Source organism: Crinia signifera, chromosome 11 (assembly GCF_055691185.1).
Source record: "Crinia signifera chromosome 11, ASM5569118v1, whole genome shotgun sequence".
NCBI lineage: Eukaryota > Metazoa > Chordata > Amphibia > Anura > Myobatrachidae > Crinia > Crinia signifera.
Window position 1 is genome coordinate 76393894 of NC_139227.1, and position 18493 is coordinate 76412386.

Sequence of the window (18493 nt, forward strand, 5' to 3'; positions counted from 1 at the left end):
AATGGCATGCGATGCCCGCGGTTCTAGGAAACAAGTACCGTAACTGGCACTACTGAGGACATGATATGTAACTGGCACTGCTGGAGACAGGATATGTAACTGGCACTATATATGTGCAAGAAAATGATTGTTTGCCATTCAAATTCAGTATTTGAGATAGTAAACAAACTTTCTTTCATGTTTTGAAACCTTCTTTTATGCACAAATAAAATATATTTGTGTGTATGTCATGCGTTTGATGTGTTTGTACAACATAAATGCAAGATACCTCAAGATACATCATTGAAATACAAAAATATTCTGAAATACGGAATAATCCGTTATCCAAAATTCTTCTGGTCCCGAGCATTTTGGATAAGGGATACTCAACCTGTTATAACAATTTCTTTTATAGCACAGCATAATCTGTTGCACTTTACAATTGAACACTTAAGGTGTCCATACACGCACCGATCCCGGCGGTGCGATATGTGCTTTGAGGTGCGCGCTCCCGCGGCACCTCATCGTACAGTACAAAAATGATGTGCTGCACATACTTTTTGTATTTGCTTTTCATCGCATCGCATGCACAAGGCCTGCAATGCGATGCGTGCTATTTAAGCTCAAAACGCACACCCGCATCGGGATGTGTATGGGCACCTTATGTGCTGGGTATAAAAGTCACATGAGTGTACCGTACCGGCTACTTCAGGCAATAATACACTGAGAATAACAAACACTTGTTTCTGAGAACTGTTGCTTAACCCTTTCAGTGCCAACATCTGTGATTGATGTGCAAAATATCTGCAAAAATGCCAGCGTTGCTCACATTTGTTATATAAATTCAAATAAAAAATGTGTAAAAAAAGATTACATTTCCAATATAAGGTAAAGATTACAGGTCATTATGATTAATAAAAATGTTTGCTTGGCAATTTTCATACCTATTTTGATAAATTTACTCAGCACTCAAAGGGGTAAAACGAGCTTGGTCTAAAAAACATTAAAAACAGCTGATATGTACAAAAGAATAATTTCTGCCTGCAATTTAGGCTGTAAAATGTGATAAACTTTAACTACAAGCACTGGTTCATAGATGGACTTTTGAACACACACGTGGTATTATGAAACTAATATACCAAATATATGCAATAATAGTGCCACCCGGTGACCATTATGTTTATTTCACCAGTTTATTCCATACTTATATATACAGATTGCACAGTAGTGTGATAAAATTATGTACAATAGATCATTTTTCCATTCATATTTCAGCCTCGTTCACAGATGACCTCAATCACACTTTGTTCCATGGGTGCAGGATCCAAGCATCGGTGGGCAGCACTACCCACCACCTCATCTAAGAGGCAATGGACGAGGTTCTCATCACTGACAAATCGCCACAGATAGAGCTGCAGGTAGTGGCAATCCACCTGTATCTGCTGCAGCCCAAAACGGCCAAACGTCCGAAGGCGGACACACTCAAGGAAGGTCTTCAGGCTAATCTTTATAATGCCGGTAAGAATGGAGACCTGGGATGAGACAATGCATGGTTAGTAAGGGAATTAAAATATATAGTTTTATCCTTGAAAAATAAATTGTTTAAAAAAACATTTTAAATGCTTCCATATACACAGACACCTATTACAATGTAAATGCACATGTATTGTTATTATAAAGAACACCAATCTACAGATTACCAAGCACCTTCAAACTAAAACCAATCTAAGGACATATGTAACATTGGCACTGACTGTACCCGCATACATCCTCAGGACACATGAAGTAACATGGTCATTGTGGTTTGATTACCAATTACTGTATATTGGATCTTCATTATACCCTTTCACATTGCAGTTAAAACTCAGGTTATTGACTGGTCAACCCGGGTCAAGGTACGGGGTGAAAGCAGCAAACTTAATAATCCGGGTCGACCAACCCGGCAATTCAACCCAGGTTATAAAAAGGGTAAACCGAGTCGCCCTGTTTATAATGGGCAACCAGGGTTTAGTGTGAAAAGGTCAGACCCAGGTAGGAGCCAAGTCGGTACTTGTTTCCTAGCACGGCCACACCGATTTGTATCGGGGTGATCGGGTCGGAAAAATCGCGTCGGTCGCATTGCATGCGACCAAATCGCATGCGATGCAACCGACGCGATTTTTACATTGAATCAAATGTGAATAGGGCCCCTGGGACCCTATTTTACATTGGATTCAATGTAAAGTAGTCCCCAGACCGCAATTTTACCCCCTCAACGGCACCCCACGATTGACGCCAACCCAGAGCGTGGCGAGTGCGAGCCCGCGAGGGGCGGCGGTACGTGTCCTCCGACCTTTTCATACCCCTACTATCCACGTCGGCGTGGAGTTGAGAATATATAGTGTGGCGAGCGCAGCGAGCCCCGCGAGGGGACACGTATAACTTCACAGGTATACGCGTGCGCTTGCCACGCTTCGGGCTCGGTGGCTCGCTGCGCTCGCCACACTTTATATTCTCAACTCCACGCCCAAGTAAACAGTAGGGGTATGAAAAGGTCGGAGGACGCGCACCGCCGCCTCTCGCCACGCTTCGGGTTGGCGTCAATCGTGGGGTGACGCTCACAATGGGGTTAGTTAACTTTTTAACCATGACGGGGCCATATACAATGTGAAATGGGTCATATTGCCCCATTTCACATTATTTGCTATGTAAAATGGACTTAATCAAGTCCATCTCATCGTGTGCCATTATAATGGCACAAGACCGACGCGATGCTCCCGATTTCAATGTTAAAAATATTTTAACATTGAAGCCTATGGCAAAATTGCGTCCATCGCGTCGGTCGCGTCACGGGCCATGTTAATGCCCGCGACCGACGCGATGCTCCCCATTTTGCCTTTGCCGGCAAAATGGACCTGATTTCAAAGGAAATCGGGTCCATCGCGTCCATCGTGTACCTTAACTTTAAGGTACACGATGGACAAGATTGTGGCCGTTCTAGGAAACAAGTACCGCCAAGTCAGAACCAGGATCAAGATCAGAGTTCGGTAATACAGACTTGTACCTTATACTGAGTTGTGGAACTTGTTTAGATTTTAATATACAGTATCACAAATGTACCAATGCAGTATACCAGGCTTATATTTATGAGCTTCCTACTGAATAGGCTACATTCTCATTATCACTGGTTCAGCCTACAGTATGTATAGGACCTCATTGTATAGATGACCACTTAATTTAAAGTCCAACGGTAAAAAGGTCAATGAATGAACTGCAATAAAATGTAAAACGACCATTTTATAATACTAATGACACATATGTTTTACTTATTGCACTAGAAATATTTTAAATACCATATTTTAGAACAGTTTAAGCAGCCATGGAACCTTTCAGGCAAACAAACATTTTTCACTAAAACTTTTATTCGTAGGACACATGATCAGTTACACCAAAGCAGCAAATGCCCCACACAGTGGAGTGGGGCTTTTCCTGTAGCTGTGGGGTTTTGCTACTCAACTGCAGGGCTGATTTTTCCACAAAACTTTAATTTTAGAAAAAAAATGGTGTCCGAAATGGTGTCTCCTCCAGCGTTGGGACGCTCTTGCAGCAGCGGTGAGTATATGTGGGAAAGTCTTTGAGTGTATTTGATCCCACCCACTATGAAATGGTCAAGTTTTTATATACAAATAATATATTGTATCATCATAACTCCAACGTAAAGCAAGTGTTCACTTGTATAAGGAGCAGAAAGATGAGGAAATATAGGATCAGAATATATTATACGGGGGAAACACACCAAGAGAGCACCAGGCAGCACACCTTCAATAAGACATATTCTTACCTTGTTGAACTGCACGGTGCTGAAGATGTCTATCCTTTCTGAGAATAACTTCTGTATGTTGTTGAGAAGGTTGGTGTCAAGAGGGGCACTAGTAGAATAAAAAAACAGTATCAGTCTGCTGCCAATAAAGCAGGACAGAAAAGGGGATGCGGTCATCTATTAGAATGAACTTAGGTCTACAGTCATTAGGTCGACCCCACTAGGTCGACTGGCAGGAAGGTCGACCTGACTTAAGGTCGACATGGGCCAAGGTCGACATGACTTAAGGTCGAATTTGCATAAAGGTCGACATGAGGAAGGTCGACTGGGCATAAGGTCGACATGGGTTTTTCACTGTTTTTTGAGCCGACAGGCGGTATTTCATGCCCTACCATCCACTAGGGCGTGGTGGGAGAATAAAATAGTGTGCCGAGCGCAGCGAGGCACCGTGCCCGAACATTGCGAGCGAAGCGAGCGATGCAAGGTTCTGATTCTCATTGCCAACTGTGTCCATGTCGACTGTGTCGACATTCGGATAAAAAACAGTGAAAAACCCATGTCGACCTTATGACCAGTCGACCTTCCTCATGTCGACCTTTATGCAAATTCGACCTTAAGTCATGTCGACCTTGGCCCATGTCGACCTTAAGTCAGGTCGACCTTCCTGCCAGTCGACCTAGTGGGGTCGACCTAATGACTGTAGACCTAAGTTCATTCTGACAGATGTCCCGATTCCCAGAAAAGGTATTCACCTGTTCAGTATATATTTACCTTGGTGTATAGCTCTGTGCATATCGACCCTGCAGACGAGAGCTGCTGTATACAGAGAAAGTACGCTTACTAGAGTCGCTGCTGTGAGCTTTTCGGACCCCTTCCTCATACAGGAGACCCACCTGTGAAGACCAAAGATAGCCAGAGCTTCAATGGGTAGTAGACTCACCGCATCCTACTTATGCGTGATAACAGCAGAGGGACAGAGATAGCTGTGTGTAATAAACATTTTGTGTCACCTGCACATCCACACCAGTGATATCCTCCACTACTCGCTTCATCACTGCTCGGACGTTTCGTGGTTCAATGGTCGTCACCCAGTCCCGGGTCTCAACGCTCTTGCGCAGCATTTGGGAAATGACTAGACCCTGATACTTGACATACTGATTGAGGAGACTCTGTGCAGTGGATCGAGCCAGGGAGCAGAGTGTACTAACTGGAGTAACTGCAGAGTGGTCCTGGGGAAAGTAGGATGGAGAAAGGATAAATAGAAGAAAGTGGTAAAGAAAATAAAAAAGGCAACCTAAATAGTTAAAAAAATAAAATAAATTAAAAAAACCCTATAAAATATTTTATAATGTTTTATGGCAGTGGTAGCCAACCCTAGCCCTCGAGAGCTACCAACAGTTCACATTTTCCAGACAACCTAGCTGCTGCACAGCTGCACTCGTTAATCACTGACACATTTTAAAAGATACACAGATGGAGCCAATTAGCTCACTTGTGATTCTGTGAGGAGACCTGCAAAACATGCACTGTTGGTAGCTCTCGAGGACTAGGGTTGGCTACCCCAGTTTTATGGTAATTGAATAACATAATAAATGTGTTTGTTTTTTTTACTTTAGCCGCAGAACCAATCTTTTGTCTCTTTACCTGACCCAAAAACTGTTCATCTGTCAGAGTCAGTATGTAGCTGATGGTTGATGTCTCATAGTCCAGGCAGAGGCGAGAGAGAAGCAACAAGAGCAATGGAGGAGTGTTGGCGCTCTTTTCTCCGGGGGAATCACAGAACTGTCGGGCTGTCTGGCACACAGACTTGATAAACGCTACAATCAGTCCCTCTCGGACACCCTGACTACAGAACTCACCCTGGGAAAGAGAAGTGAAAGTATGTTTAGGAAGAAAAAAAATTAGGGGAAAAATGGAAAAGTTTGTACATAACATTTTTTGCAAACGCAAAAAGTAGTAGGCTTAGGGAGGGGTATTCAATTTAGTCCAACGGAGCGGACATTGAATAGGTTGAATGTAATTTTGACCTATTCCTGTCAAAAACGGGTGAAATATTGTCCGTTTTCGTCAAGAATAGGTCAAATTTACCTTCAACCAATTCAACTTCAGCTCCGATATTGTTGAAGATGGGGATGCCGACAGGGAGGGGGGCCATACAGCAGCTGAAGCATGGTAGTCATTAACTTAGCCTTAAGGTGCCCATACATATTACATTATTGTATACAATATCGCATCTCGGTTTTGCAATGAGATGAGATCTAGTCCAAAAAGTATGTGCAGCACATACTTTTTGGACTAGATCTCATCTCATCGCAAAACTGAGATGCGATGTTGTATACAATAATTGTAACATGTATGGGCACCTTTATTCTTGCCAATGTAATAACTGCGCTTGTAACTTTTGTTTCTCCTCTCCTCCACATTGCCAGGCGCTGACAGTTTAGTGGATATGTGGCAGGAGGTAGAGAGGTTGATGCAACCAGGAACTGTGAGGAAGCACCAGACTGGGTGAAACACGTGTTTAACATTCCCACACCAGAAAGCATTAAGATCCAGTAGTATCCCCAGCTGCAACAACATCTTCCCAAACTGGACCCACTAATACAGTGATGGCTAACCTTGACACTTCAGAGGTTGTTGAACTACACATCCCAGCATACCCTGCTACAGTTTTGCTATTTGGCCATGCTAAAACTGAGCCAGGGCATGCTGGGATGTGTAGTTCAACAACAGCTGGAGTGTCAAGGATAACCATCACTGTATTAGTGGGTCCAGTTTGGGAAGAAGATGTTCTACCCAGGTCTGACCCTGTTTACACTGCACCTTGGTCCTGGGTAATTCCCAGGTTAGCCACATTTACACTGAACCCGATCTGATTTGCATGTTGCTCAAGAGACTCTATTGAGGCAGACTTCAGCATACAAAGCCAGTCAGCAGCTTTTAAGCAAAACCTGGGATGAGGTGTTTACACTGCACAGTTACCTAGGTCCTACCCTTGTGGCTACTAGGGTTGAATTCCCAGATCACTCGGCCTGGGTTATTTTTTGAACGCCCTTTTACACCAAGATGTGGCCTGGGTAGACCCGGCAATAACCCAGGTTATTGAGGATGGAAAAATAGAAAAAGGATATAATCCCTAGTGCCTGTAAGGACAGAGGAGAGCAGAAGGAACAGTGGCAAATACCGTCAGAGCACAGGACATTTAATATGTTTTTGGCTTCCAGGTAGAAGACAGCTAATTGGGAACCTGCACCTGGCACAGTGCCAAGTGCAGCCTGATACAGAGTTGCATTCTCACGTGGAGACAAGTCTCTTTTATTGTTCTGCCTGCTCATTTTGAGGACATTTGAGTTCTCACGAGCAGGGCCCTCTTCCCTCACGTGCTTTACTTTCTCTTACTTAAAACCATCTTTGATGACACCAAATCCTGCGGTTTTCTGCCATGCTGATAGTTATTCCAGTGTCCTCTGCTGATGCAGCTATGGTTATGTACCCTGTACTTGTCCTCTACTGTATTCCAATGTAAATTGCTGTTTTGCTTATTCGCTTATGTACTCTGTAATTGGACGCTGCGGATCCCTTGTGGCAATATAAAAATAAAGGTTCATAATAATAATTAATAAAATATGCAAGACCATTACAAATCTGTGAATAGAAAACAAAACAAAAAAAAAGTCTGATATCTATTTTTACCTACTTTTCCTAAAAAAAATTGTAAATTTTCACCTTTTTGACCCCTGCAAGCACCTACACAAACCCTAATCCTAAAATTCAGACTGGATGGGCTTTGTGTTTGTTATTTGCCGTTAGATTCTATGTAACAACATAAACTGAGAGGAAGTTATATTTCTCATATTGTCAATATAGGTGGTTTTTGATATTTCCATCATTTTCCTTGCACAGGAAACCTTCCCAATCCCCTGGTGCAATGTGCTATAACACCCAGCAGGATTGCAGCTGCAAACACAGGAAGTGCTACCCACCGATTACATTTTCCATCACAACTGTGCTTACCTTAAAGTATGGCTTGTCTGAGAATGCCACATCTTTAGCTGTGAAAAGATGTACAGCAGCCAAAACAGATTTGATCTGGTTTAAAACCGATCCGGAGAGCATTGCCAGTAAATCCCCCAATGCTGGTGCCTCCTTGCCTGCTACCCTTGGAGCTGCAAGGGCCTGTCGGACATCAGTAATACAACCCTGGAAGAAGTCCTTCAAGGCCTGCAAGTATTGAGAAAGCCGTTCCTGTGCCGCCCTAACCACAATCTCCGTGCCTCTCCGATTAAAACTGCATCTTGGTACCAACTTAGATGGCGCCTGTAGACGCCGGTGGAATCGATCCAGTGCCCGCACTAAAAGGGAATTGTCACCTGGATTCTTCTCTTGTCGTAGGCGCTTCTCCACCAGTTCAAAATAACCTTTGCTCAGCTCGTCTAGGAATGTGGTCAGCTTTTCCTCAGCCATTTGAGCCGTGCTGCCTGGCTCTTTACAAAAGAGGTTTTGATATGAAGCTGCCAGAAGGCAGGCATCACTGATAAATCCACCACAGCCCCGGTCCACAAACTCCAGAATATCACTTTCCTCCCCAAGCTCGGAGAGGTGGGAGGCCAGGCGTCCACGCCCATGGTCTAGGAATTCATCACACAAAAGATGAGCTGGTTCTTCCAAACTCAGAAGAAGTTCCACACACTCCGAGAGGTCGTGCGGGGAAGAGGAAGGATCCCTGTAGGAAACAGCCAGTCTATCAGTGCAAGATATGGAAATATGAAAGGCACAAAAAGTCTAGTAAAGCAACAATTCTATATTTACAAATCAACAGGCAAAAAGGTAGATACACTGAATATTAAACAACCAGATCTTGTATCAAGAACAGCTGAATCGGTATATTAACAAATATTACGAAGATATGTGTGGTTTTTAGTCAGCTTCAGGTTAACCTATTGTATTTTGATATACAAAAACTATTAGAATTTACTCTGAATATGAAGATTTAGAAAGGCAGCACGGACCGTGTAATGGTTAGCATTACTGCCTCACAGCACTGTGGTCATGGGTTCGTTTCCCACCATGGCCCTAACTTTGTAGAGTTTGTATATTCTCCTGGTGCTTGCGTGGGTTTCCTCCGGGCACTCTGGTTTCCTCCCACATTCCAAAAAAAAAAAACTGGTAGGTTATTTGGCTCCCTACAAAATTAACCCTAGAATGCCTGTGTGCGTGTACATGTGGTAGGGAATATAGATTGCAAGCTCCACTGGGGCAGGGACTGATGTGCATGTTCAAATATTCTCTGTAAATATATAAATAACTGGTAATATATAAATAATACATATCTTGCTGAATATTTATGCTGATGATCATGCAGTCTCCTTGCTACTCTTTCTGAACTATAGCTAACCATATAAAAATAACAGCATTTACCAACAGCCACGCACCTAACTGTGCCCATTACAGTGGTACCAAGATTGAGATTCTATTGAATAAAATGTATAATGTCAGCTAGTTGAACACATCAATTTAATAACGAGTTTCACATTCATTACAAAACAATTAGATAGGAACAATAATTTAAAAAGCTTTATGACATAACCAACCAGTGCTAATGTGGTTTAGTACATTTTCTATTTTATAAATTTTCATACTACAAACCTAGAATCAAGACACCTGTTAATAATGTACGTTCTTGTGAATCCATATACTACTCTGCTGCATATTAGAAGCACAAGGTTTTAGTTTTACAGATGAATGGATCTGCTTTTTTTTTTTTTTTTTTTACTAATGATTAAACCTGTGGTAGCCAACCCTAGTCCTCAAGAGCTACCAACAGTGCATGTTTTGCAGGTCTCCTCACAGAATCACAAGTGAGCTAATTAGCTCCATCTGTGTATCTTTTAAAATGTGTCAGTGATTAATGAGTGCACCTGTGCAGCAGCTAGGTTATCTGGAAAATGTGCACTGTTGGTAGTTCTCGAGGGCTAAGGTTGGCTACCACTGGATTAAACTATACAGTTGGCAACAAGAGTCTACTTCCTTCCAGTCCTCTTCTTTTACCCAATTCAATGGGTGATACAAAAACTTGGAACTTAGGATCTTTTTTTCACCGCTCAATCCACCACAAAACACTCCATATCCTGTTTTATATTGTTGTCCTTGTTTCTTTTGTAACCCCATTTAAGAATTTAGAAAAAATAAAATAAAGTAATGCCAGTACCTGAACCTCTGCCGAAGTGTGTCTGCCAGACCAGCCATGATAGCCTGGCAGTCAACTTGGATGCCATGGAAGGATGGCATGTGCTGGTACTGATGAAGTACACTGCGGGCTTTAGCATGGTAGGTCACAGCCTGGACATATGCACCCAGCTCAATGCATTTCTTCAGGCGAGCTGGGAGTTCAAACAGAAACTGCAGCTTACGCAGGAGGGCGTGAACACCTGCGGACAACAAGTACCAGTAGGCATTAGCAAAAGCATGCTATAGGATATTACAATGGTCATGTAAATGTTCCCTTAATGGTGTAGTTGTCACCAACCTATATTTTGCTGCCCCATGATAATGATTATTTTATTAGACAACTTCTACAAAGGTAGAATTCTAATGGAGATATTCAACTGGTGTTCCAGTCAGATGCCTATTAGAATCTAATGGGTCTGAAAGCTCAGAGTTTAAAAACCCACCTAAAATTCTTGTTTGGGCATTTAAAGTTCCGGTGAACATTTCGAACAATTGTTTCTCGCACTTCAAGAGGCTGCACAAAACAATGCGACTGCAGCAGCTAATGTGAACCTGGCCAGAGTAGCAATTGAATAGCTCTAATAGATGCCCATTTGCTTAGATGTCCAGCAGGGGGTGCGCAGCCCAACCGAATCACCCCCTATATGTAAAAATACCATGTACAACCTGTGTTACACACTTTTGCAAATATATAATTAAGGCATCGACTACTTCCCAATGGTTCTGTCAAGGGTGGCCCTAACTCTAAACTATGAGATTCTCCGCATTGAGTCATACATTCATGTGTTTTTAAAATTAGCGTGAACTTACCTAGAGGTACTCAAAAGACACTTATGTGGCACTACAAGCATCAGCACTACCCATCTGCCATAAGCCAGTAACATTTTATATGATTACGGAAGTGTAGTGGGGAAAATGTGGTTTTCTTTTGTAGATAACCCATCTCTGAGCACCTGTCTATAAACTGACTGGCAACTTCCATTCTGAGTATCACTGTCTGAGAAGCAAATATGGGATCATTAGCTGGCAGGAAGTGCTGATCCTTGTAGCGGCATATCAGAAGCTTCTGGACTACCGCGCAGCAACTCTCAAATTAAAAAACACATGAATTTATGAGTTTAGAGGTAGAAGTAGAGGCATCATGAGGTGGCGATAGTTTATTATATATTTGCAAAATGTGTTTAACTGAAGGTGCCCATACATGGTACAATACATAGTACAGCTCCAAAAGTATGGGCTGCACATTCTTTTTGAACTAGAACGCATTGCATTCAAATAGCATTGCATCAGATGCTATCTAGTGCATAACGCATACAATAATTGTACCCTGTATGGGCAGCGTCTGCATTTTATTTATTTACTAGTTATCAGTCCGTCAAAATGACAGAACATAACAAATGTAGTGTCAGAACCGGCAGCTGTGTAGTGCACCCTCTTGACTTGCTCCGTCTGGCAGCGGTGCGGAAAACAATTGAATTCTGCCTATAGGGGTATGGAGCAGCCTTTTAATACATAGGATAGAACATTGGCTTTTTTTCAGGTGTAGGACAGTATGCTGGGAGATAATGGGTGCTCTTGTCTAGATAATCCATCACTTTCAAGGACATGTAATCCATCACTTTCAAGGACATGTCTCAGCCCAGAAATGGATTTAAACAACTTCCATTCTGTGCCCCAGTGTTTTCTTTTGCCCTTCCACATTGGGGGTCAGCACATCTGTCAGAAACCATTTGACTTTGCTCCCCACAGATTGCAGAACACAACATTTTAACATGAATATTGTGTGATTAAAGTACACTTCCAGAATAACTCTATTGTCCCAAATATAAATGTACATAAACTCCTTGTACATAGCTTAATCATTACATTAAATAAAAACGTGTGTATGGGGCTTAAGCTCGATTTTGGCCTATTTACCCTTAATAGCAGGCTAGTATATAGTCTATTTGAATCGCTAGATGCATACATGGGAGCATGGAAACAATCAATTTGAAAGTCTCAAAATTCTTCAAATAGAGATTGGAACGATCTAGTTTCAGGGTTGGCCATGGGAACCACTGTGGCCTCTACCTATGCTAATTTCTCCTTGGGGATACCGGAGATTTACATATATTCTGAGCAGGATTCGCTTATTTCAAAGATCAAAAGAGGATCTAATTACTTATTAAGAACACCAGTGACTACAAATTTTTCTTCTGATCCTATAATATCCTGTATTAATTCCAAAAACCAGGTGTGTGATTATGGCTGCCGATGTTCTGATCACCATGTCAACATTATACAAACATCTATAATATTCCAACTACCAAGCTTAAGGGGTGTACACATGCTTCGATATTGACAGGTTTTTTTATTTGATTTTGCTTATAGAAGCAAAATCAAATCGAATGGTTATTAAGATGCTTTCGATTCGATGCGCGCTCCCGTCTTCTCTATATCGAAAAATAGACTGTGCAGGCAATGAAATAACGAATTCAATCTAGTAGATCGAATGTGTACACTGTGTCTTGAATGCATATCGAATTCGATATTGAATGCAAAAGTGCAGATTGAATGTGAAATCAAATGGAAAGCAAAGGCCAAATCGAAAGGGGGTGCAACTTGAAAGCAAATCGAATCGAAAGTAAAATCGATGAGTGTGTACACACCTTAAGTACCATGCAGAACACTCATCATAGGATTGGTGTGCTATCCATTACTACAAGGATGGGGAACCTTTGGCCCTCCAGCTGTTGTTAAACTACACATCCCAGCATGCAACCGTTTTAGAATGGCCAAAAAGCAAAACTGTAGCAGGGCATGCTGGGATGCGTAGTTCAAAAACAGCTGGAGGGCCAAAGGTTCTACATGCCTGCTCTACTATAACCTCATTCTTAAATTAATGATACACATTATAATTCCTGATAATGCCACAATGCGTGGCCACTTACCACTAAGCTTTGTGATATGCTGGTGTCTCTCCTGCAAGGTACTGCTGATACGTGCACTAAACTCAGTGATTACCGCCATGTTTGTTGCCAGTCCATCCATCTCATCCTCCATCTTTTTAAAATCGTTCTTCATCTTACGAATGGTGTCTAAAGAATTGCAGAACAGTTATTATCACCTAGTTCCATGGACACATTTCATATTGCCCCCATTATATCTGCTATTTCTTGTACTAAAAAAGACTGACCATTGTCTACTCAGTAGTAATATATATAATTATAATTTTACAGTATATAGCGCTCTTTGAAAATTATAGTGACCCCATTCTCCCATATCCCTACTCAGGATTTACCTGTTGCAGATATGAATTTATTGTAATTCTCATAGACGAGTGTCTGCATGTCGCTGTCCAAAGATCGTATTTGACGAACCATATCAGCTTCAATGTCCATCAGCTCAGCCAATGAGCTCTCTTTCCTCAGCTGGAAATACAAATATCCTGATTAAACATTGGCTGAATCAGCACATATCATTACCCAGCTGTATAGACCATTGTGCCATTATATAATGTACCCATATACACACACACACACAATATGGGCATTGAATTGAGACAAATTGCATGTACATGAATACTTTTTACTAAATTAGTACAGGTGCCAATAAACATCAGACAAGGAGAATTTTCCTCTTTTGGATCTTTGCTAATAAATAATGTAGGTTGTATACAATAAATTGGAAACAATATTGGGTACTTATGTAGTATCTGGGCTGCCGATTTCTAAATCGGGTCGGATCGGGCACATCGCATCGCATCGCATGCGACCATCGGATGCGATGCGATGCGATGACCCGATTTTTCCATAGGAATCAATGTTAAAATGGACTGAGTCCATTTTAACATGAAATTCAATGGGAAAAAGGGGTCCTTTTCATACCCCTACTATACAAGTGGGCATGGAGTTGGATATAAACCTGTGGCGAGCTTAGCGAGCCACCGAGCCCGAAGCGTAGCGAGCCCCGCGAGGGGACACAGAATACCGTCCGCTCGCCTCGCTACGCTCGCCACAGGTTTATATCCAACTCCATGCCCACTTGGATAGTAGGGGTATGAAAAGGACCCCTTTTTCCCATTGAATTCCATGTTAAAATGGACTCAGTCCATTTTAACATTGATTCCTATGGAAAAATCGGGTCATCGCATCCGATGGTCGCATGCGATGCGATATCGCATCGCATCTGATTGTATGCCTTAACTTAAGGCATACAATCAAAAAATCGGCAGCCCAGATACTACATAAGTACCCAATATTGGAAACAATAATGTACGTATTCATGCAATACAAAAAAAACGCAGTATTTTCATTCTAAGAGGTTTCCACTAAGGAGTAGATTTATTAAGCTCGGTGAAGTGATAAAGTGTCTGGTTTTTATTACCGGCCAATCAGCTCCTACCTGTCATTTTTCAAACCAAGCCTGTAACTTCACAGTTAGGAGCTGATTGAATGGTGATAAAAACCAGACAATTTATCATTTCACCGATCTTAATAAATCTGCCCCTAAATGTCTTAGGGCCTGATTCAGAGCTGTACGGTAAGCAATAGCAGCTGCAGCGGTCGTCACAAACACTATTGCACTATTATGCTAATGATGCAAGAGACGTGTGAATAGACACCTCTTCACTGCTTATGTGAACCACTGCTTTGCCCAAATCACTTGCATTAGCATAGGCCATCTGAGCAACCCTCAGGTTACTCAAGATGGTCAACAGGCTTCGGGGCCCAGTAAATGCCGACACCTAGCCTTGGCAGCCTCCGAAAGTGGGGCTCACATGGCAGCATTTTCAGGAACGCTGCCCCGCAGCACCCCATCCTCACTCCCAAGCAGACAAAGCATGTCAATCATTCTGTGGCTTAGTGGGCACTTTGAGCAATCTCTCAGTCACCAAATAATACATTTAGGGGTACTTGTGTATTATTACGGCGCCCCCGATATGTGATCGCGCGATGTTTCATCGCATGACATACACCCGATGCACTGCGATTTTAGCCCCCTATGCGATGAAAAATTGTATAAGTACCCTAATGGGTGCTTACAATGTTAAATGCACCCCGACACCACCCCCCAGTATAAACGTGAACCCGAAGCGTGGCGAGCGCAGTGTGACCACGAGGGGCGGCGTTACGCATCCTCTGACCTTTTCATACCCCCCCCCCCTATCCACGTCGGCGTAGAGTTGATTTTATAAAGTGTGGCGAGCATTCCATCGCATTGTATGCCATATACAATGCCATACAATTTTAAAATTGTATGACATTGTAGAACATTGCGCGATATCGCATTGCATACCATTGCATGCCTCATGGTATGCGATGCGATGGGCGCCGTGATAATACACAAGTACCCATTTAGGAGAACCAGATAGTGTCCAGCTATCAATGGCATGGTTTGGGTTATTCTTCTACTAGGTGTACATTGAGCATAGCTCTATCCATGACATTCGCGAAGCCCAACCCCAGGCTCTGATTGGCCTGTAGCCCAGTAAATAGAAGAGTAGGGATGACTATCAGTTGGAGAAAACACTTACTGTTCTCTGGCAGGTAGGTTCATACCATCGAGGTTCACAATCAATGGTACAATCGATGGTTAACCAAAGGATGGCCATCCCTAAGACTATTTTTTTCCAACTACCAGACAGGGGGTCAGGCTAAGATAATTGACAAGTAGGGATGGCCATCTACCATGAGTGATTCATAATTTATGACCTATGTTGAATGCTTTTGCCATCGATGGGGGATTACCATATGGTTTCCCTCCATTGATGTAAAAGCATAACCAAATGTATTTGCTGGTTATTTAAAAAAAAAAAAAAAAAAGTGCCAGGACACGGAGCAGAGCTTAGTCTATGTACACCTGTGAAGCACACTTCCAGATTCTTATTCACCCACAACCAGTCAAAGCACAGGGATAAACATTGTTTGGTGTAACACATGATGGTCACCCACTGCATAGTTACCAACTGTCGGCGGCTACTTGCTATATCCCCATTGGTGTGCTAACCACACCAATAGTCAACCTTAATGGAATGGGGCTAAGGAACACCGCTAGGAGGTGCTGCCAGTGATGTTATGGTGTTGGTGGGTATGGACCCTACAAAACAACTCAAACACTGGCTGCCAGCGTCATGAGTAATTCCACTTAGTTTGTAACCCCCACTGCCATTATAGAACTATCAGCAATCCTGACCTCCCTGATCCGTTTCTCTTGTAGAAGCTGCTTTTCTTACTGTTGAAGCTGTATAACCTAACAAGGTGTTAGTAAAAACATGGTACATGTCAGTAAATTTCCATAAGGTGGTAGTACCAGGATCTGAGGTTGTAGTGGTGTTAGAGAAGCGCAGTAGGTACTGGGGTGGCAATATTAAGGGTGACCGGATGGCAGTGCGGTTGTTAATGTGGTGCTGGTGTGGAAGTGATGTTGGTGATAGGGTAGCAGTGCTGTTAGTAATATGGTGGAGGTGCTGGGGTGGCAGTGCTGTTGGTGACAGTGATGATATGGCAATGAAGTGGATGACAGCGATGTGGGTGCTGGGTGGCGGTAATGTGGTGCTGGGGTGGCAGTGCTGTTGGTAATATGGTGGAGATGCTGGGGTGGCAGTGCTGTTGGTAATGTGGTGGAGGTGCTGGGGTTGTAGTGCTGTTGATGACAGTGATGTGGGTGCTGGTGGTAATGTGGTGCTCGGGTGGCAGTGCAGCGGTGCTGGTGGTAATGTGGTGCTGGGGTGGCAGTGCTTTTGGTAATGGGGTGGCATTGCAGATGGTGCTGGGGTGGCAGTGCTGTTCGTAATATAGTGGAGGTGCTTGAGTGGTAGTGCTGTTGGTCACAGGTTGCAGTGCTGTTGGTAATGTGGTGCTGGGGTGGCAGTGCTTTTAGTAATGTGGTGGCATTGCAGTTGGTTCTGGGGTGGCAGTGCTATTGGTAATGTGGTGGCAGTGAGTGCTGGGTGGCAGTGCTGGTGGTAATGTGGTGCTGGTGGGGCAGTGCTGTTGGTAATATAGTGGAGGTGCTGGGTGGTAAATAATGCTGTTAGTGACAGGGTGTCAGTGCTGTTGGCAATGTGGTGGAGATGCTTCTGGGGTGGTAGTGCTGTTGATGACAGTGATGGTATGGCAGTGCAGTGGGTGACACGGTGGCAGTGCTGTTGGTAATATAGTGGAGGCGCTGGGTGGTAGTGCTGTTGATGACAGGGTGTCAGTGCTGTTGGTAATGTGGTGGAGGTGCTGCTGGGGTGGTAGTGCTGTTGATGACAGTGATGGTATGGCAGTGCTGTTGGTGACAGGGTGTCAGCGCTGTTAGTAATGTGGTGGAGGTGCTGAGGTGGTAGTGCTGTTGGTGACAGGGTGGCAGTGACGTGGGTGCTGGGCCCTAGGGTGGCAGTACACTGTGCACAGAGATTAGAAGTTTCGGGTGTGCTGTGATTGGACAGTCGCTGTAAATGCCTGTAACGTCACCTTAGTGAGGTACAGCTCCGGGCTAAAATGCACCCCATCAATATCTGTGGGTTCCAGCAGCCTCTCCCCGCCCTTCCCTTCCTCCGTAATTCCATAATAAAGCTTTAACATTCCGTGAGCCTTCCTTCTCTTCCCGGCCTCCTCTTCCTCAGTGCCTCCGGTGGCCGCCATCTTTGATTTACAGCGACCTGGAACTGCGCATGCGCACAACCTCGGCAGCTACGAGAATAGCGCAGCCGCACTCAAGCCCGGTGCATGCACGGCAGCCGTCAGTGTGTCAAGCGACAGAGATGTTCATGTGTGGTTTGATCACCATTAAATGAACCGATATATACTGTACTTAATGATGAGCTTTAAAGATACTTTTTAAATGTTTTCCGCTGTGTTAGTTGTTTCGGCTGTGATCATCTATCATGCGGTAGGGCCTGGCATGTCCAAACTGTGGCCCTCCAGCTGTTGTAAAACTACACATCCCCATACCTCCCAACTTTTCATTGGAAGAAATAGGGACACTCGCGCGGCGAAGCCGCGCGAGCGTCCGAAAAGGGGGCGTGGCGTATGCAAATGAGGGCGCGGCTTATGCTAATTAGCCGCGACCTCATTTTCATACGAGAATAGACGTAGTGCGCATGTGCACAGCGTCTATTCTACTACATTGGGGGGTCTCCCAACTGCCACCCCCCCGCAGCGGGACAATGCCTGCCGCGGGTGGGACGTCGGGACAGGACCCGAAAATCGGGACTGTCCCGACGGAATCGTGACAGTTGGGAGGTATGCCAGCATGCCTTGCCATAGTTTTAGCATTCCATAATAGCAAAACTATGACAAGGCATAATGGGACTTGTAGTTTCACAACAGCTAGAGGGCCATAGTTTGAACATGCCTGCGGGTAGACTTTATAAAAAATAACCCAGAGCCATCTGCCGCCACCCAGCTACCTGCGTAATTCATACTTCCCAACATGACCCTCTCCAGGAGGACAGAATGCACTATTCCTGGACTTTCCTCTTAATTTACAATAACTGTAGAAATATGCCCCAGTGCTGGG

At 43.6% G+C, this 18493-nt stretch overlaps 1 protein-coding gene across 1 annotated transcript; it reads right to left on the reverse strand.

Moving 5' to 3' along the window:
- Nucleotides 1–1153: 1153 nt before the first annotated feature.
- Nucleotides 1154–17659, reverse strand: VPS51 (VPS51 subunit of GARP complex). Its single transcript, XM_083165086.1, has 10 exons — nt 17446–17659; nt 13287–13416; nt 12937–13083; nt 9987–10206; nt 7793–8501; nt 5423–5638; nt 4789–5007; nt 4550–4671; nt 3800–3887; nt 1154–1511 (listed from the first exon to the last, which is right to left on the reverse strand). The coding sequence occupies exons 1-10, from the start codon at nt 17614–17616 to the stop codon at nt 1251–1253; spliced, it is 2283 nt and encodes a 760-aa protein (XP_083021212.1). The 5' UTR covers nt 17617–17659; the 3' UTR covers nt 1154–1250.
- Nucleotides 17660–18493: the final 834 nt, after the last annotated feature.